At 41.8% G+C, this 21823-nt stretch overlaps 2 protein-coding genes across 7 annotated transcripts in view; one reads left to right on the top strand and one right to left on the bottom strand.

Moving 5' to 3' along the window:
- Positions 1-20791, top strand: part of tfec (transcription factor EC) — a 52909-nt gene extending 32118 nt beyond the window's left edge. The window contains exons 1-8 of one of the 6 annotated variants that reach the window (XM_037760735.1): positions 7511-7719; positions 12281-12535; positions 13239-13340; positions 15379-15499; positions 16514-16570; positions 16699-16774; positions 17736-17883; positions 19487-20791. In XM_037760735.1, the coding sequence (XP_037616663.1) occupies positions 7663-7719; positions 12281-12535; positions 13239-13340; positions 15379-15499; positions 16514-16570; positions 16699-16774; positions 17736-17883; positions 19487-19960 (1290 nt within the window). In that variant the 5' untranslated portion in view covers positions 7511-7662 and the 3' untranslated portion in view covers positions 19961-20791. Of the gene's footprint in view, positions 1-7510; positions 7720-8273; positions 8345-10690; positions 11721-12280; positions 12536-13238; positions 13341-15378; positions 15500-16513; positions 16571-16698; positions 16775-17735; positions 17884-19486 lie in introns of those variants that run through there. The other 5 variants (XM_037760737.1, XM_037760734.1, XM_037760736.1 and 2 more) reach the window with 5 other exon arrangements.
- LOC119482849 (aldo-keto reductase family 1 member B1-like) overlaps positions 1-21823 on the bottom strand; it is a 145324-nt gene that overhangs the window by 46242 nt on the left and 77259 nt on the right. The window lies entirely within an intron of this gene.

The raw sequence follows: 21823 nt of genomic DNA on the forward strand, positions 1-21823 counted from the left end.
TAACCCACAAATGCACTTTATGTTGGTTAGGGAGGGTAGCATCCTCCTCTTCATGCCATGTTAATCTTCAAAGGTCAGAGAAGCTGTATTGAATATGTTGTATTTTGATCTACACTCTGTTCAGTGGAATCTTAACCAAATATATTTTTCTTTGTAGTTCTCTTGAGATTTGCACAAAGATAAGCAAGTTCTAAGGAAACACTTTTGAGTGATTGTGGAGTAGCTCAATTGATTTGAAAAAAATATGTAATTTATAATTTGATTATAAAATATTTCCATGTATAAAGTCAGGTGTACCTGAACACTACATGCTGCGGTTGAGAGTGCACAACAACTAGTTAGCAAGCAAGCAGAGAAGTCTAAAACCAGCTAAAAGTGATGGATAAATGGTTGAAGTAGATAACTTAAACTAATGGACAAATATTTTAAAATAGCTATAGCTAAAAGTAATGAACAAATGGTAGAAACAGATAACTTAAAATAACGGATAAATGGTTGAATTAATTAGCTAAAAGTAATGGAAAAACATTTGAAATAGTTAAATAAATGTGAATAATAATTGGTTAAAAACCTAAAAGTAGTTAATACATGGTTGAAAATAGGTAACTTAAAGTAATAGATAAATGGTTGAATAGTGAGCTTAATGTAATGGATAAACATTTAAAGTAGTTGGCTTAAAGTAATGGGCAAACATTTGAATTAGTTAACTAAATGTGAATGATAAACTGTTTACAGAGCAAAAAGATGTGAATACATGGTTGAAATAGGTAACTGATGTAAAAGTGATGGATAAATGGTTGAAGTAGATAACCTCAACTAACGGACAAACATTTAAAATAGTCAGCAAAAAGTAATTAATAAATGGTAGAAATAGATAATTTAAATTAATAGATAAATGGTTGAAGTCGTTAGATAAAAATAATGGACAAACATTTGAAATAGTTAGCTCAATGTGAATAATAATTGGTTAAAAGGCTAAAAGTAGTTGAAATGGCTAAAAGTAATAGATGAACATTGCATAGTGGACTCAACTTAGCCCACAATGCATTGTAAAACGTGACCAATTAGGGATTACTAACAGAGCGAATTACCTTCATGCAGTGCACATGATTTAAATGACTTCCACGGATAAGTGACCTGAGTAGACCTAAAGTTGCCATCTGCTGCACTATTATTATACAGTACAGCACTAGAAATAGTGGAGGATTTTAGTTAGTGCGTTAGTAATTAATTATACAAGTCAGTTATGATGTCACCAAAACTAAGGGGGGAAACACTTCAGGTGCTGTACAGCGACTTATCTTTCCTTTATTGTCAAACACAATGAAAAAGTGCCAGGTATAGTGTTTTACAGGGGCAACCCTGTAAAACATGCAATAGACAAATGCTGACCGACTACATATCAATACAAACTGACAATGTAGACACAAGTTGGTTGGTTTTTGCTTGAGAATCTCTCTTCTCCCAGACAGTTCCATTATTATTGAGTCTGTCTTGACTATTAATTCTTGCCATGCTTCAGTCTAGACCTTCAGATCATATTAATCTGCTGAAGGGGGGAGAGTTTCTCTGTGCTTGACCTTAAATCTCAGTTCAACACGTGCACGTACAAGACAGACTAGTCTGGAAGCCGAATAATGGTCCAGTACACAACATAAACAAGTGTGAGATGGAAAATTGAAGCCTCTATCCTCCTCGCAAACAAACAGCTCTTTGTCCACAACACAAACCATATATTCCTAGTTCTGGTAAGGTCAAAGTTGATTTAATTTTCTGTTTAGTTCTTATTAACACAATCAAGTTAAGGGAGGGGGGAACGGGGGGGTAATCAATATCTCATCTCTTTTATTGAGTCTGACTTGACCATTAATATCTGCCATGTTCTCTGCTTACGTCAGGACAATACCTTCGGATCAAATTTACTTTTCTTATGTTTCTTATGACGTATACAGCACATCTAGGAACAAGTTTCTCCAGAAATTGAAAATAACTATTGACTAAACTATGCAAATGATACAGACTATAACTATGGAGCAAAGAGTTTTTCTTCATCATTCTGTTTTACTAAAATCCTGTGTGGCATTATGTTATGGAAGAATAGTTACGAGAGATGTTTCACAATAGAGCGGAGACGGACCCGAGGTTTTTGAATGCAAAGGCCTTAATCGCTCTGACTGTCATAGACGTAAATGTATACTGACTTGAATCACTGCAAATTTCCCCGCTGTGGGACTAATAAAGGAATATCTTATCTTATCTTATTTACTCTTCTAAATGTTTGCAAAGCGGAAAAAGAGTCAAACCACTGGATGTGGTGTCAGCTCCGGCCTTCTTAGCCTTACCCTGTCGTCACCACTCATCTTTCTGTCACAGTGTTTTGTTTTTTTTAGCTTGCTGAGTTTGATGGTGACCAACAAGATTAGTAATCTGACCTTTTTCTTACCTCTAATATATCTCTAAATTACTCCACAGTGGTATTTCCTGGCGTTTCAGTCTACACACCCCGACCTGTAACCTGTTTTCTTATCTTGGATGCTGGTTTTGCTTCTTTTTAAAGTTGTCATATACTTACTAACGTCTGTTATCTAGGCAGAAGATTCTAAAAAAAATTAAAAATCCACAAAAATCCAATCCTTAAGATTAAGATAAGAAACACCAAATATTTTTTAAATGATCCCGTCTACAGAAGTTCATAAGCTCCTTTCGAGAGTGTGATTTCTCTCTCAGTGCAGTGAGCATTTTGTCTTTAGGCCGTTGCCGGGCTTGAAAAGGCCCTTTTACTTTGGTGAGCTGGGACTGTCTCGCAATCAATCATGTGCATAATTTTAATAAGACTTCATCTTCATAGTTGTAGTCGGAGCCCACCGGGGGCTTCTTTTCACTGTCTGCCAAAGTGAGAGATTAAAGTTGTCTACAGTACAGCTTTCTGACATCATTCGGGGAGGCAACGCTAAGCACCGGTCTCTCCTGTTCTAGCTCACTGGACAGTGAGGGGTCAAGGATGAGGTGCCCCTTTCAGGACCACAGCCCACTACACAGCAGTTTACCCACAATCCTCTGCTCCGTATTGCTCAGCAGCTTTTTTCGGCTTGGACCTGCCTATAAACGTTTAAGATAAGGTCCCATTTCCCCTTTGTTTGTTGACTTATGTGTCCTTTTATCACCGTGAATCCAAATTTTGTGATTTAATATTTTAACTTAAAGAATTACATGCACCTTTACGCCTTTAAGGTGTGGGCACAGAATAGGACAGTAGTATGTGATAAATCATGCTATAATTAGGTGACAAAGCTGACTAAAGACCTACTAAAGATGTGTTCAGACTTTGTGTGAATTTGTCCGTTTCTTTTCCCCAAATGCACCAACTGTATATTAGATAGTTATCTAGCAATGTATGTTCTCAGAACTCACCAGGAACTTCAGTTCTTTGTTATTTTACTCCAGTGTCCCCTCTTTTCCTTCTAGTCCCTGACATATTTATGAAGTCGATTCAATAAGCATTGTAAAAAGTGCACACTTTTTGCTTAAAGGGATTGTTTGGATGCTTTGTATATGGGGTTGTATGAGGTATTCATCCATAGTAGGTGTATTACTTACAGTAGATGGCGGTCGGCGCGCCCCCAGCTCGGAGAAGCAGACAGGGGCACCGGAGCAAAGCGATACATTGCTGTGGACGAGGACGACAGGAAAACACATTTTAGACACCTGAAAAAACGATATCCGTTTAAGTGTACGCTATATTTAAAATATTTTCACCGCTTTATCTTGCCGTCAGACAGCCCTTTCCTTCTCCTTTCATACAGGGAACTGACGTTTACATTTATACGCTCCCCCTTGCTTATCTCTATTGACTTTGTATGCGATTATGTTGCGTCTAAAATGCGTTTTGATTCGTCTTTTTAGTATCTGTCATGGGATATTTGGTTGAATTCTTGAATTATTCCTGAACAAAACATTAGACTGCTACCTGCACTGTAATTTGAAATTGCTCGAAGGCCCAGTCTACGTCATTCAACATGTTAAAATCTTATCATCTGAGGTTAACTTCATTAGCTTGGCGTTAGCTAACGAGCATTTAGTCATGCATGTGAGGGCATGATTGTATTTGAAAGCTGGGTCATAGATGTTGATAACAATTGTGACTGGTAAACAACTATGAGTTATTCATCAAACGGTAACTGATGTTCACATTTGTTGAAATTCAGAAAACCTTTTTGGGCTGTGTTTGCACAGTATTGCATCCAAGTGAACTAGAGAGGCTAAAGAATAAACCAGTAGACACTGATACGCACATAAACACACTCGCTTGTTTAGGTGGCATACTGTACATACAGTACCACGAGCTAAACTGTCAACAGGACATTCATTAGTGTTTGTGTATGCGTCTCTGTGAGGGACTGTGTGCACATGCATGCGTGTGTGTGTGTGTGTGTGTAGAGGGTCTACGATCTCTCAGGTGCTCCATGTGAACAGGCTCCTTTTCACTGCTCACAGAGAATAACGTGCTCCGACCGATTTAGAAGCAAAAATTGTATTATTCCATTTTGACTAATCACATCTCCTCTGCACTGACGTAGAGGACGGGGCTGAACTGCATCCTCCTTCTCACTCGGCTCTCTGTTGACAACTGTTGTCATGTTATGTAATGTCCATTTGTAAAGTTGGAAGAAAATTAGTCAGTAACAAAGTAGAAATACTTTGCTAGTGTACTTTAGTATGTTATTTAAGGTATGTCTACTCAAGTACATCATATATTTATCTTTTTGATAACTTTAACATTTATTAAAAATAGAACTTTAGCACTAAGACGACTATTTGCTGCAAAACAAACTTGTTTTCTAAGCAATAACACACTTTTCTGACACTTTTGTAGCCATGAAATGAAATAAAATACCAAAGAAAAAGCTGTTTTCTTACTAAGTAGTCTACCAAACTATTAAGGAGCTTTGCGTCTTTTTCTTTTAAAGATTTACTACTTAAATATATGATATATCATTTGTATTTTGTTTCGCAAATGTTTATTACGAGGTAGGAAATACATTTAAAATCAGTGTGTTTTGGTGAGAAATACAGTAAAATTATGTTTTATTAGAATCAAAAGTCCATTGGGTACTTCAGTAATTTCCCTTCTTTACTCTAAGTATGAATTTTGATTATTTTTTAACACCAATGTGGAGGCCGACCATTTTCATAAATTCAATATTTCATCAAGGTAACAAGTACACACACACACACACACACACACACACTCACACGGTTTCACGTGCAATCCAGTTAAAATGGCTATAATATTTAATTCATATGAGAATCATTAAAAGTGCAGTGGTGCCGTGTCCATTATGCATTCCTTTTCTAGCAGGATAAAACAGTCCTCAGATGTGGGAGCTGCACTTTGAAGTGTTGTCTCAGAAGCAGGCCAACTCTTACAGGAAGTCCCTGATGTTTAAAACATGCCATGCAGGGGGACTAACAAAGGTGAGCACTTGTGGCTCGCCCCAAGATGAGCCAAAAATGGCCAGCTAGGAATTTGGCGAGATCTGATAGATCGCGTACGTACACATGGCCGACATCAAATAAACAAGAAGCAGACAAATATACACGTGGGTAATGGTGGAGTTGTAAGAATACAAAACAGAGTGATGTGCATGTAGCAACAGATACATGGACCCGTTGACCTTCAAACAGCAGCAAAAGAACTTGGACACAGTCGGCTAAAATCTAGGCTTAAAATCAGGAACTAATCTCCATAGGCCAGGTAAATGCAGGTAGGATACAAACACCCTCACCTGACGCACCAGATGGTTTGTTACACAGAACCATCTGAGAAGCCGTCTTTGGAAACTGTTTGTTAAAGGTCAGGCACTTTAAAAAAAATACATGGCAGGTGATTGGATGATCCATCTGTCAATCAAACTATTGCCGATACTAGTCGGGAGAAGAGCGAAGACATGCCATCCTCGCCCCTTCTTTCAATGAAGAAATACTCTCCAGTTCTGATATAACTGATGCCATTGCAGCATCTACGCTAACCTCTTCAGGAGGTTGTTTAGAACGAACAGTCGCCTCTCCGTGTCGTCACACACACCTGAAAGCCACGCCCGTAGCTGCCAGTAGCTCCTCACAGGACGCCGATTGGTCTGTGCTCTGGCTTGCCGAACACAAACCCATTACTTGAAGCCTGACTAGATGGATGTCGTGTGATATGTGATCCCGTGTTTCTCGCGTGATCTCGTGACATCACGAGAATCCAGCTACCATGAAAGGTAGAAACACAGCAGTATTCAGTGTTAGCTTTGTTAGCTGTACTGCTAACATTTTTTGCAGGTGAAACAAAATGAGCATTTGCTTTAAAGGAACAGTGTGTAACGTTTCGGGGGATCTATTAGCAGAAATGGAATATAATATTCATAGCTATGTTTTCATTATAATCACCTGAAACTAAGAATAGTTTAGATTCCGTTAGCTTAAAATGAGCCCTTCATATCTACATAGGGAGAGGGTCCGTTTCACGGAGTCCGCCATGTTGCTCCGCCATTTTTCTACAGTAGCCCAGAACGAACAAACCAAACACTGGCTATAGTGAGAGCCTTTTGCATTTTTACGTTACCTGAAGGCCACTGTAGTTCTCCGAAACGCTTGTGAAACTGTGGTACCGCCAGCGCCGTCTGACTTCGGTTGCTCCTAAAGTGGTGTTATTATGGTAAGGATGGCCTCTGAGCAAGGCGAACGGCGTTACCACGGTTTTGCACTCTGCGGCTCATGTTACCGCAGTCTTGGAAATGGAGGACTACTCAGTTGGTTGCAATCTGCAACCACACCACTAGATGCCACCAAATCCTACACACTGTACCTTTAACATATATGTCTCAACTATCTTGATTTGTTTTGCCAACTGAAGTAGGATTTTAAAGTTCAACTCCATTTCTCCGTATTTAATACGTCCTTGGCTTCTGGTTTAGCTGATTGTTTTTATTATCTAAAGGTTGGGACTACAGGGAGGATTTGCAATGATGACCCCCGTTCAGTTCTGCTGTGTCCAGGAATTCTCTGAGAGCCATTCTGGGAAGCTCTGTATCTCCCTTTGTTGTGGCCTGACAGTGACTGGGACATGATAACAACTTGTGTGAGTGCACATCTGTGTGTTTTAGTATATTTGCACACATGCACAGATTACATTTCGGTGCGTTTCCCCAGTTGCAGCCGCGACTGGAGTTTGATGGTTAGAAAGCCCTCCAAGGGAAGTGGGTGTCATGGAAGATAACCTGGGAGAATGTGCTGAGCTGGGCTGGATGTTCTGCAGGAAGGAAAGTGTGGTGATCCACAAGCAGGAACTCACATTCTGTCAACTTATTTCACGCAACCCCCCTAACTGCCATCTGTATTTCTGCCTCTGTCAGGCCTTTTTCCTGACCAAAAACACACACACGTACTAACGCACACACAGGAAACGGCCCGTGCGGCTCCCAAATAAGCTGATGTGTCATCCTTCCTTTCCGATATTTCTGCAAAAGCTCAGGAAGGAGGCTGCAGCACCTCTCTTCTTCTTCTTCCTCTTCTTCTCTCTCCTGTCTCGGTGAGACACAGCTGTAAGCCGTGACAGTTCATGTTCTTCTGTGAGAATTTGCAGCTCCTGTGGCGGGAGACGCTGCCACTCTGGGAGCCATGAGTCGCTGTTGTGTGGTCAAAGTGATCACCTTGACAGAGATCCAGCTTCTACAGGTAGGGAGGGGGGGGAGCGACTCAGCTACAGGCTGAGGCGAATCGGAATGAGATCAGATATAGAAAAGTGTGTGTGTTTGCATGCGAGAGAAATTGTGCTTTTAAAAAAAAGCGTGCACTTACAACCAAGTGAATAGGCAGCGTGGAATGCACATTTTGTGATCAGTTTGCTATCCCTGTCTTATCTTCCCTCACATTTCACAATCTAGGGGGTGCGGTTACAGCTATTTACTGGTTAGCAGGCTCAGCAAAATCACAGTAAGCATGTCTGGGAAGGTTTTTTGTTCCACTTTCATCTTTATCTGCGTAGATTCAAGATGGGAAAAAAGGGATAATCGAGCATTGCTAATCTCAATATGTCAATATGTTATAAAAATGCAACATTTTGCAGAAACGAATCCAAACCTCCTACGAGGTTTTGTCCGTAATTTGTACAGCTACTTACTGTCACCATCACCCAGTGTTTCATAAGTTGTTGGATTTTTCTGAAGTGAAAGGAGAACTTGGGTAAGACTGAAACTGAGTTAGGCAACAGCTTTTCCTGTAGAGGGAACACCTGTGAGTTTTGTCTGTTACAATGGCAGTGTGATTGCAGCATTTTCTCAGTGGGACTTTAAACTTGGAGGTAAATCGCACCACTATTAAATGTATCTCACAAATAGAGGCTGAAGAAAGAATACATTAAACTGGACTCTAAGATTTAGCATTGTGCATCTATAATCTAAAGCTGTGTTTTTATCTTTTAGTGGAGAATTTGTGATTTGAATTGAGAATATACTGTATGTGCTGTAATGCAGGATTAACGGTTATTTTATTTTGAAGGTATGTGCACTTGCTTGCATGAATCCGATACTACATATTCTATATAACAGCTGGAAAAAACACGTGTGTGATGTAACTGAGCGGAGCATAGTGGAGTATTTGTTGGATCTGATCAACCTGCTTGCATTCTTGCGTGATCGAATTATCGCACACAAATTATGTTAGTGAAAGAATTAGGAGAGGTTTGATTGGGGAAAAAAAAGAGAGAGATAGGCTGTGCGTGTTGAATGAGGGCAGTCTGGTGCTGGCATCTTTATTTTAGCGATTTAAATTAAGTTAATGAAGTTAAGGGAGACGCAGCTGATCTGCTAATCACGGTCAAGTTTATTATATCTTTTGACAAGGACGCAGGAAGTGCAAACTCAAACCGGACAAATATTATTTTGTTGCCGTGCAAAAGTATCAGGAGCTGTCCAGAAAATCAAATGCATTGCTTTGATATCAGTGAATTGGGATTTCTTTTGCCGGTATACGCTCTGCGAAAAGGCTTGCATGTCAGGAATAAACTGTGCAAATGTGTGCAAATGGAAAGTGAACCTTTTGACCTCTTCTCCACCAGTAACCTCAAACACTGCCTCACTTGTTGAAGCAGGTGCTGGTAGCCGTATTGAGAAAGAGAAGAACGCGAGTGTCTCAAACATCAGAATATAGCCTCCGCAATCCCAAACTTGATCCGTGATTGATTAGATTCTTATCTCATTCCTGTCCCATGTGTATGCCGGGCATTGATAATTTTCAGCATGTCCGTTTCACACATACACAGGCCCGCCATTGTCGGGGTTGGCCTCGGTGACTGAAGCGCCATTACCTCTCAAATCTAATCAGATTCCCTTAAGTGGATAACAAGCGTGTCTCCGGCATTTACAGTAGTGAGAAAGCTGAAGTGAAACCAGGACAAACCGCGGCGCTGTCACACACACAAAGCAGATGTGGTATGTGTGTGTGTGTGTGTGTGTGTAGCAGCCCCGGCATCCCTCTTGCTATCCGTAGTGGAAAGAAATGTTGATTGGCTAACAACTGGCATCTTGTTTGGCCTGGAGAAGTCAGATAAGAGCTCTCAGTCGCATACTGACAAGTTGAGTATTGTGACGAGCCTGTAGTCCCGGTGGATGAGTGGTGAATAAGCGTAGCTATAGTTTAGCTGACGGGGAGAATTTAATGCAGAGATGCCATAGCTGAAAGTCCCTATGGTTTTAGCAGTGTTGTGTTCGTTGACATTTAACCCATAAAAACCCTCATTGGTGCTAGAAGTCTGAAAACACAACAGGCTACTTGTTAGCTAGCTAATCAATCAATCAATTCCAGCAAATTCGTAAGTTTTGAGAGAAAAAAAATGACAATTTTTTTCCTCTTAAAAATGAAAAGTTATAAATCACAAGCAATAAAACACAGTTACTCAAATGAATTCATGCACGGTTTTGTTGTTAAAGCCTTATTTGAGCCGATAACGTAAGCTAATGTCAGCATACCTAGCAAAAAGTAGCTGTACAATAGACATTAGGCTACTGAGTGAGTTAGCTGACTTTATGACTCTGCTCCACTTGTGCTACTGTAGCTTAGCATTTAGCTAACCACTACTGTTTAGCATTAATCTGTCACTAAAGCTGCAGTGGCCGCTGTTTAGCAAAGTTATAGTCTCGCTTTTCAATGCTTTGATTATTTGTGATTTTACTTTATAGATGACACTTGTTTTGGGGGCTCTAAAAGTAACATTATTAATATGGGAGCAGAGATGGTTAAGATAATGAAAACAATTTTTCTTCTTTAATATCATATTATCTTTTACTTATCAATTATACTTATTAAGTTAAGTCATATTGTATAGTCTACTAAATCTTAGGGCTGGGCAATATATCAATTTCATATCGATATTTTGATATGAGACTAAATATTGTCTTAGATTTTGGATATTGTAATGTGGCATGATTATTGTCTTTTCCTGGTTTTAAAGGCTGCATTACAGTAAAGTGATGTAATTCTCTGAACTTACCAAACTGTTCTAGCTGTTCTGTTATTTCCCTTTACCCACTTAGTCATTATATCTACATTACTGATGATTATTTATCAAAAATCTCATTGTTAAATGTCTCAAATATTTTGTAAAAGCACCAATAGTCAACCCTATAATATCGTTGCAATATTGATAAAATATTGTGATATGATTTACTCCATATCGCCCAGCCCTACTAAATCTGATAAAGTAAGACAAATGCATTGCTGCTTATCCGACTTTCTTCTACTTTTAATTGATAAGCTGAGGTCAGTCATGGAAAAAAAATATTCATGTAGTTATGAATAAAGTTCAGGCAAGCCCATAAAGCTATTTTGATCAGTGAATGGAACACTTTTTAGAGGAAGTTAAAAAAAAAAAAAAATCTGGGTAAAAGACACAGACAAGATGAGCATCAACAACTGACAAGACTAACGTAATAATACCACTACATGTATTATTATTATTAAGTACACCCAAAAATACTCTACAGGACATAAACTAATAAAGCAAGTAACAAACAGTGAGCTTCTTTGTAAGCTCCAGAATAGTGAGTAAACTAGGTGAAAATAGCCCTCAACTACAGTAATTAAGACCTCAAAATAGCTTTACAGCAGTTATTGTTTGGGAAACTGATGATACTAAACTGTCTACATTGAAAGCAGTGAATGAATGAAAAGACTTGGTTAAAAATGGCATTAGAGTTATTTAAAACCCCCATTGGGGAACAAGGGTCAATTGTGCTGCCACAACCCCTGGAGCAGGCAGCAGAGGACGTTGGGAGCCGGCCGCCGATTGGTCAATCGGACAGAAAAGGGCGGTCCGCATGAATTAGTGACAGACTCTAAAGGCAGATATCCAGCAGTGATCAAACCCTGGGTGATCTGACAGTCCAGTGTTTGAAGTGATTATCATGCTACGCAACATAAAGGCTTACCCCCAGCTTTGGGCCTAATTAGTTCACTTAGGGCCCTTTATAAGACTTTGGTAGGGGACTGGGAAGTACAGACACTCACTGAGAAGTCAGCAGGATAGCAGCAGCAGCAGCAAGCAGATCTGGATCTTTAAAGTTCACTTGCTGCTACAACCAAAACAAACCGATCTGAAGATTAACTGCTTTTTTCTGAGAATGCCACATTTAACTGACTGCAGTTACTACACGATGCGGGACGCAACCAGAGCTTCAAATGTAAGGATATCGATATTGGTCAAATGTTTTTATTGAACAGTGATATGATGTTTTATAATGTAACGTATTTGTAAGGCTTTTATCACTGGTTTGGCGATCTTGACTGCTGGCTGTATGTATGTGTATGTGCTACTGCAGATTAATAGAATATGAAAGTAACCACACATTTTTTTGTTTATCAACTTAAGTTCAGTTCTGGGAAAAAAGCTTTTTCAGTCAGAAACTGATAGTAAATTTACAAAATATGGCAATACTTTACTTGAAAAAGGATCTTAAGAATGAGTCCTAACTCTCATAGACACTTGCTACACATGTCAAACATGACTGGCTTGAATGTACGCCCATACAGTACTGCTGTGAGTCTGTAGATTTGCTCTGCATACGTGACTAATAACGGGAAACACTGACTCGCAACTATTTGCGGTGTAAAATTAGATCATCTTTTCGCGAAGCCGGCAGCTGCTGTGATCACGTCTTAGTCAGCGCCGTGAGAAACGACGCGCGATGAACTGATTTTCCTAACTTTTAAACTAACTTAACTGGTTTTATTTTGGCTGCAGGTACAGAGCCACCTGGAGAACTCCAAGTTCCACCTCCACCAGACCCAGAATCAGCAGGTCAAGCAGTACCTGACTCTGGGCTCCAAGCTGGCCTCTTCGGCCGGGCAAGGCCACGCCGTTCCGCACCCGCACGCCCCCGGCCAGCAGCTGGCCACCGCGCCGATCATGAGGAACGGACACATGGCCTCCGTCAGCGACGGCAGCAACCCCAACAGCCCCGTTACCCTGCTCACTATGGCCAATCACGACAGCGAGGTGAGTGGACTCACAGGGAAAAGAAACCTTGATGTTGTTGAATATATGGAACTGAAATTGAGAAAAGTCAAAATGTGTCCTGGCAGTGACTGGAAAAGAGTGAAATTGCGACAACAAATTGGAACCATAGACTGGTTCACATACGGGTGAAGTGTGTGTCATCACTTTTGTAGATTTTGCAACATTCTTCACACGTTAGTTTCTTACGCCATTTATAAGAATTCTGTCTTAGTCCCTTTAAACTGTCATTAAGAGAGATAAATCATAGCTGACTCTTTGTTTGAACACAACCTGTTATATAATTCACAAGCATCAGTAACCTGTAAAATTTCCATCTGGATCGGGTTCGAGAGAGTATCCCCAACTAATCATCTAAACAAAGCGATGCCATTATTGATCTCCCTCTCTCTCTCTGATGTGTTCATCAATAACTTCAGACTTGCAGTCTCTGATGAGAGAACCCTTTCAAAGGGAGGAAACTAGTTTGATAACAGATACATGTTTTCTTTCCCGCCAACACCGCTAACTAACTTAACGACAAGGCGGTGGAGAACGTCTCTGTTATCGGATTAGTCTCTCGCCGGTCCCTCCCTTTTTTCTCGTGTCTATTTTGGTTTGAATGTTTCAAAAGATCCCACTTGGACAGTATTGATCTTCATCAGCCCTGTCCATGAGTACCACTGAAATTACTGTTTTCTTTTAGTTCCCGATGGACGAAGTTATTGACGACCTCATTAGTCTCGAATCCGGTTTTAATGATGGAGGCTTGGATTGCATGGAGTCTAACATGATGATGCAAAACAATGTAAGTATGAATCACATTAACACTGCTTTAACAGCAGTTCGAAGGTCTCTTGTATAGATTTTTGCACAATTCTTTACGTGTTAACCTGCTCACATCATTGCAGTTATGTCAAGTTCCCTAACTAATGACGGGGACTTGAAAGTGAGGTTCCTCCACCTGAACATTTAGGCGCAGGCTTGACTTGCTTGGGAAAACGGGGACCTGTCTTAGTTTGGGGTCAGCTTAAGTCTGGAGATGAGTCAAAGTTCATTGGGGCTTAGCAACATTTCTCCCATTACTCAAGACGATCAACAATGCAGATTAAGTTAAAAAAAAGGGAGGATGTTTGTGGAAAGAGGTACATACTTACAGACAATAGTAACTGAGGTCCACTTTTGGGAAGACAACTGACTAGAAACGCCACCACAGACGAGCATTATCAGTGGGATTCATGGCCGCGAAGGAATTCAAAAACTCCGGGGCAAGAATGTGGGACAAGGGGTCCATTTGGCCGGAGAACATAGCGACACCTGAGCCAGAGGCAGGCAGAGTTTATGGGATGGGAGCACTGGGAATCTGGCCTAACTCCTTAAATACAGAGAGACAGATTGGCAGACAAAGAATCTCACACACGCAGATAAGGTGACACGCAGCAAAACACAACAGATACTGTGACAGAGAAGGAATGAGAGAGGGAGGGGAGGAAAAGATAAGGCATGGATGGGGGGGAGGAAGAGGAGGAGGAGGAATGGGAGAGCCAGTGGGTTTCAAATGAGGACAGAAGCGCGACAGAGGAGCGAGAGATTTTGTTGGAGAGAGTTACTGAGCCATTGGATTGGGCTAATGCATACACTCCCCATGGGCTTGTTCAGAAATGATACCATGCTTAAATGGATCAATTCGTCCTAATTAGTCATACAGCACGATGCATCACGTCGTTTCGCCGTGTCAACACATCCAGGAACACAGACGGGAGAGGGACTGAAGTGATTACAATAGGAGTAGTAGGGGAATTGTTGCAATCTTTCATTTTGATAAGCACTTTTGTCCCCTCCTCCTCCTCCTCCTCCGCCTCTTCTCCCATCTTGGTGGTGAGATAATGAGAAAAAAAATGCACATGCAAACCAAACCGACTGCAGATATCTGCAGTTTTTCTTCTGTTTTGTTTCTTCTCTTACTTTTCCACTCCTTCCCATCTCTTGACTTGACATGCAGCCTTATCACGTCCACCAGCCTTGGCAGTTCAGATTTGACACACACGTCGCGGACGAAAATTGGCTGCGCGCATCGCGGAATGCATGGTGGGCTTCTGTAGCGCTTTTCCCATAAATACACAAATGCGAATTAGACACACATGTGTGTCAGCACGCCATATCTTGACATCTCCAACCCCCCACCCTCCCCCGCCCGAGTCCGTGAAAAGACCGTCATTATCGCTAGAACCGATGCACGCTTTTCCCAGACGAGAAGAGACCCGTAGGAAAACAGTTTTGCCTCTGTTCCGAGCAGTTGACCTAGCTAGCCTTTTCATCTAATGGGATGCTATTTTCAACACAGAGCACATCTCTGTGTTAGGGAGCACTTTCAAGTGGAGGGGTTTTGAAAATGGTGGCATTAGCAGATCAAGGGACTAAGTCTGGGGCCAAGCAAACCTCAAGAGGGCTGCGAACCTGTTGGAGGTTGGAGGATGACCCTTTATTGACCTGGTTTCAGCAAAGTTCAGGTTTTATTTACTCTTTATGAAACAACATGAGCAATGGCGATCTGAGCGCAGCAGCACTGGGTTTGCCCTGTCCTGCTGAGGACACATGTGGATACTACAACTCCCCCGCTGGGAGGTCCAAAGCCAGAGGCGCCTGGGGGCTGACAACCGCCTCTGCAAGGCTCTGATCGCTCCACTCGCCTCTTGTCATTTCTACCAACGATAAACAAAGCCACACAGCAGCTTCAAAACAACTATTTGTGTTGCGGCTTTTGTCAAACGCAAGTGTTTTTGCCCCCCTGTGACTGACAATTTCTCTTTCTTTCTCCCCCCCCTCCTAATCTCTGTCCTTCCTAGGTGTCCCTCAGTGGCAGCATGCTGGACCTCTACGGGGGTGAACCAGGTATGAACGCCCCTAATGGTGGAATGAGTCCCACATCTAACCCCACAAAGCTCACTGTAAAAAGGGAATACGCAGGTATGCACTCATACCATATAGCACTGATCAAACCACTAACCATTTAATCAAATAATCACATTGCTGTTAAAATCACACAAATTCCGCCTGTTAGAAGAAGGCATTTTAGGGAATTAAAGCAAAACAAATAAGGCATATTTCTTCTAAATTTGAAGCTCTGGGTGGATACAAAGAACGAAGTGTGCCAGCTAAAAAAGGCAACGTGTCTGTTCCTGTTAAAATCGATGTCCAATTGCGTGCGTCAGGCAAACAAACAGACAAACGTCTAAGCCCATTTGTGTCCGCTGTTTGACAAACACTGTCCTTCTTGTCACTGGTTCCGTTAATAGGCCGTCGAAACGTGTAGACTTTTTTCGACAAAACAAAGGGCCCCTTTAAGACAGTTCTTATTAATGTCATGCATCAAGCAAAGAAGCCTAATTGATTTAGGAAATAGAAAGGATGCCCGAAAGAACCCTTCACTCTCTCAACGGGGGCAAATAAGTAGATTGCCATCTGTTTCATTCGAGTGTGGGCGGAGAGGACAATGGGCTGTTACACAGAGTTTAAATTGTCTTGATTGAATCAACAGAGACAAATTGGGAAATCCAATCTCAGGTCCCCAATTATGTAATTTGGAAGAATGTGAATACAAATATGGATGTGCTGGCATTTTTGTCCCCCTCCACATTAGTGAATTTGCTAAACTGTCTTAATTGCGGTAGTTTAAAAAAGTGATCCCCAATTTTTTTTTTTCGTGCACAATGAGCTCCAGACATGCCGGAGGGGATAAACTGGGCTCCATTCAGTGTGTTTGTAAGGAGGTCAAGCTAGTGTCTGTGATGTGGGGCTAATGCACGGAAACTCCACATTCATTGGCCGACCCCGGCGCTGAACTCCCTCAAAACAACTGATTGTGCGTCCCCTGACTGGACCTTTTGTGGCTTTTTGTGTTTCATTGTCTTTCGGTTCCTAAATTAGTGTGCGTTGCTAATCGATTCGTTCCCTCCTCTGTGATTTATTTTTTCTTGACAGAACACGACACAAGAGTGATGGCCAAAGAGAGGCAGAAAAAAGACAACCATAATCTGAGTAAGTGTCTCCCGCTGCCTTTCAACTCCCTCGCGGTTTAACCATCTGAATATGAGTTATGGCTAGCCCTTTAGCGCAGCGACGTCCTAATCATCGCTTGATCTTTTCTTTTTGTTCTGCTTGCTTAGTTGAAAGACGGCGAAGATACAACATCAACTACAGGATTAAGGAGCTGGGGACGCTCATACCAAAGTCGAACGACCCGTAAGTTGCAAAATCTTAATGTATTTATTGAAACAATACGCCATGCTTCGCCTTCACTTCATGTCAACTGCAAGACCTTGTCTGGCGGGGGAAGCATATTAAATTCCAAGCACAAAGACACTCTAAACGTTGTTCATTGAATTCAAATGAGTACTCAAGCACATTTCAGTCATATTTCAAGGGTGCACTTGAACTTCCATTGTAGTCGGCGCTCCAAGAGCTGTACATCCCTCTCGCTGGGTCCCAGCAGTTCAGCTCAAAGCATGAATGATGAGGAAAGGGTCAAATGCAAAGGAGCAGGCCACACCATTTGAATCAAAGTTTGAAGCACAATTGGAACATCGAGACGGAGCGTGGAGCCGAATTGAAAATCCACCGGCCATCTCTCGCAATTGAACTTTGCTTCAAATTTTAAATGGAAGGTTGGCGTTGTCGTCGCGCCATTAACACGAGATAAAAGAGATTATTAGCGCTGATCAGACCAACGTCTCACTCGTGTGGAAAAGGACAATTTTACTGCGGCTCCCCTTTACTTTTTTTTTTTTTTTTTTTTTTAAAGCAATAATATCTGCAAAAGAATGACTTGCACTCTAGCACCTCCAGTCCAATGCTCCATTTTCTCCTCCGTCTTCCTACTTAGCTCATTTTCCCTCTACCTATTTTTACTCGAGGATTAATTTTACCGAACAAGGAGGTACGAGAATGGACTTTCCACATAGCTACTTAACTATTCTATTAAAATTCCCATTCAGTGTCCCCATGTAATGTCCAAGGATGAATAATTGCCCCGTGTAAATCACCATTTCTTATTCATATCATAAAAAGGGGAGAAAAAAAACCTCTGTGTTAAAACTTTTCCCCCCGTTTTTTTTTATTTTTTTATTATTATTACGGAGGATATTCTGCCGACATCAGGGGGTTCTGTGTAAAAGGTTATCTTTTACATTTCTCCTTTCTGCAGCGACATGCGCTGGAACAAAGGCACCATCCTGAAGGCCTCGGTGGAGTACATAAGGTGGCTGCAGAAGGAGCAGCAGCACGCACGGGAGCTGGAGAGCCGCCAGAAGAAGCTGGAGCAAGCCAACAGGAGGCTTCTGCTGAGGATCCAGGTAATAAAATATAACTGTCTACATGTGCTTAGTGGCAACGACGCAGACTGAGGCCCACAAATCAAGATTATTTCACATTTTGGGACTGAATATTAAATTAAAACACTTAAATTAGATATTATTTGCAGGACAACACAGTTAAATGTGTTGAGCTACTGGATAATAAACTATGTTGAGTATAAAATTAATTGTATGTTATGGAAAGTACATAGCTTTAGACTTGATGTCTTCTCGTGTTCCTCTTACCAGTGCTCTTCCTAATAAATATGAGTTTACTCCTTAACACAAAGGGCTGGCCAATCAACTCACTAATGTCTTGGCACTTAATCCCAGAGCAGGATCCAAGTAAACATCCTATTTTACATGATTGATTTATTAAAAAACAGCCTCTTCCAGGCATTTTAAGCCTCTTTCCCACCGGACAAAAAATAAACCACTAACACCCACTAACATCTGGCTTTTGTCTTAAGTGGGAAAGGTTACAATCGAGTCTCGCTGATCATTGAAACACACGTCATTCAAACTCAACAGAAACAAAATAAAACGGTCTTTCAGTTACAGTTTGAGAGTTTGAAAGAGAGGCTGAATAAGTAACAGATATATATAAAAAAAAGGAGTAACCACCGTGACATTTTCACTGTTTACTAACTCTGCTTCCGGTGACTCAGCAGGGGGAAAAAACCCAGAAAGGCCAGTGCAACGGCACGGCATATTCACAACAGGAAAGGAGTCTGTCGCATATTTTCTTTATACATGCGCAAATTTTGGTGGGAAAAGGGTAAAACAGGCCTGTTTCATTTTGCCAAAGATCAATTTGGTGAAGACAGAGGGCTCACTCTGTCAGCCCCATCTGACTAAATCATCCCAAGGTGCTTCACACTAACTTCCATCTCCAAAGCTTTACAACCCTAAAACCTAAATGTAGACGTCCCCCCCATTACCTCCTATTGTTTACATGAGGTCCTTCCACTCCCCCTATACCTCTGAGAGCTCAGTGCTAATTACCTGATGAATAAACACAACGAACCCAGCTCTTTCAGTGGAAAAACCACAGGTTAGAAATAGATGATGAGCGCCGATAGATGAGATGCTTAATGACACAATGCATGCACGTATACCTGCGCACGAAGATTGCGGTTTGTCTGAGTTTACTACAATGACGGGAAGAACGCAAAATCTGTAATCATCTTCAAAGATGACAAAACTGTCCCGGTAAAACTGACCGCTACTGACGTTAAAAAGGATGGTTAGCAAAGGTCAAACAGGATGTTGTGATGACACTGATGAGTGACTAGTGTCGATCATATACTGTGATGAGAGTGTGTGTGGGAGGAGAGTAGGTGTCAACGCCCAAATTCCTCAAAGTGTGGCTCACTCCAACCTAACCTCAGTATGTGGAGGAGATTTGGAGAGAGGGTGTGGTGCTGTTGCTCCAGGTTACGTCAATCTGTACATAATTGAGGATATTACATTATTTTGGCATTCTCACATTTTTATGTATTTATTCAGATCTTATCTAGACACGCAATGAGTGTGGAGGTACTTTTCTCAACAGCACTTCAGGAATAGATATCTTTAACTCATGGATTCCTTTCTTTTGCAGGAGCTTGAGATCCAGGCAAGAGCACATGGCCTCCCAAACATGGCGTCAGCCTTGGGGACAGTTGAACTGTCCTCCCATCTCATCAAACAACAACAACAGCAGCAGCAGCAGCAGCAGCAGTCGTCCCCCCAGGCCCAGCAACCCCAGCAGCCGCCCCTCTACCAGGAGGACCCCAACAGCGACTACCTCCAGAGGATAGCCGGCGTGCCGTCGTCCGTCCCCGGCGCCGCCGGCCCGCAGGACCACATCCCCGTCGCCGACGGCTGCACCACGTTCTCCGACCCGCTGTCCCACTTCACGGACTTCTTCACCGCCTCCCTCAAGGAGGAGCACCGGCTGGACGAGATCCTGATGGACGACCCGCTCTCGCCGTTCGCCACCGACCCGCTCCTCTCGGCCGGCTCGCCCGGGGCCGCGTCCAAGGACAGCAGCCGCAGGAGCAGCTTCAGCTCGGGAGAGGGCGACGACCTATAAAAGGGGCGTCCTCTTCAGTGACAGACTCTTGTTATCTTCTCATGACAACACAGTTGTGATCCCCGGTGGGAAAGGGCATACACAGAGCCTCTAAAAGACAGGCTCCCAACATACAATAATGACCACTCACAGGGTTGCAAGTAATTTAAATGACAGCTAACACACCTGACAGTGCCCCTCAAAGTGCCACATGTATATAAAGTATATAGATCTTGTTCATCAGGTGGGTGTTGGAGCTCGATCGTTACCCAAAGCTTGCATTCTCCAAATCTCAGCAGGACCAGAAACAGCTCACAGACCTCCTGCTCCTCCACCTACTCTTTTTTTACTTTACTATAGACAATGAATATGTTTCTCTGCCTCCCGGACAGAGCAGAAACAGACTCACAAGAAAAAGGGAGACATTTATCAGCCTTTAAGTACATAATATAAATGACCATGTCTACTGTTTCTCTTGGTAACCACTGTGGTAGCTGTACACTGTAACATAATGCAAAATAATGACTGAAAATCTAACTTTTTAAAAAAAAAAAAAGAAATGAAAATACTACTACTTCACAGGAGGACTGTAAACAGCGATGTGCCTTATTCAAACTCCCGGTTGTGTCTTCAAAAAGATATGCGACTGATGTACTCACCGCAATGTCTAACATGTCTTTGGTCTTGTCCGCGTCTTTTTAAGTGTTTTTGTTAAATAAGTGCTTATATATTTATGTATGTTTTTAATCCATGTATTCCCGAAGAAGATATATATTATTATCTAACACTTTTTCTATTCTTAGTAGGGGTGGGAAAAATATAATAAACCCCTTTCTTTTTTGGTATCCCTGATTTTGGCTTCTTGTTGAGGTCTGCATTCATACACCCTCAATACAAAATACACACTAAAAAACTAACTTTAACTGCAACTGCTGTTCTTAAATGCTACATAAACTACCTTAAAGGTGCTGAATGCAAGATTGGGAGCATTTCCCTTGCCTCCGCACGGCTCTCAACATGGTGACAGGCTGAGCCGGTGGCTAGCAGCTAACGGTGCTAACAGCTCCAGAGGGGAACCGGACGGTGGGTGCTGCGCTCCCACGACGACGCTGCGGGCCGGGACGGCGCTATAAGCTGTAACCTCTGTATGAACGTAGGACAGAGCAGCAGCAATTAGCTAGCATACTGGAGCTCACATGCACTAATGCGGGGCACACACTATACGAAAATTAAGCCAATTTTGAACAACAGCCAATTGAGAACCAAGCTGACTGAAGCGGAAGGACAACAACCGCCATCATGGCGGCCGCGGCTAACGCACGAGCTAATGCAAAACGCAAAGCATGAAGTAGTAGTAAGATGGACCTCAGAAATGGAGGACCAACTTGTTGATTTGCAACAACACGAGTGTTTATTTAACATGTCTCCATGACTTCATCCATTATTTCTATTTTTCTCCGTGAACGTTCAGTACAAAGTAACAACATCGCTAATTCTTCCTGCCCGTCCCGATCACGAGAGATTTTGCGAGATTTCCTTTTTTCTTTTTTGTCGGGAATCTTGTTGTTCTTGAATGAATCTTTTAGTGTGTGCGCTGTTTTGGCCAAATCGTTGCTCACCACACAAAACTATTCAATTTAACATAACATGTCATTATGTATGGGGTCTCTCACATTTTCAACATCTGTTAAGTTTTGAAAAATCTTTTAAAACTTAAAAAAAAAGCCGGACCGGCTACGTAAACAAAGCACAGAAAAGCTCAGATTTAAACACAGAGGGTGAGAGACTTCATTCTCTGCTCAGGTAGACATTACTCCTCTATATCTTTACACAGCAGATAGTTGAATGCTGCTATATTAATGCTCTGAATTTCGAATTTAGCAC

This window comes from Sebastes umbrosus, chromosome 23 (assembly GCF_015220745.1).
Source record: "Sebastes umbrosus isolate fSebUmb1 chromosome 23, fSebUmb1.pri, whole genome shotgun sequence".
Lineage (NCBI taxonomy): Eukaryota > Metazoa > Chordata > Actinopteri > Perciformes > Sebastidae > Sebastes > Sebastes umbrosus.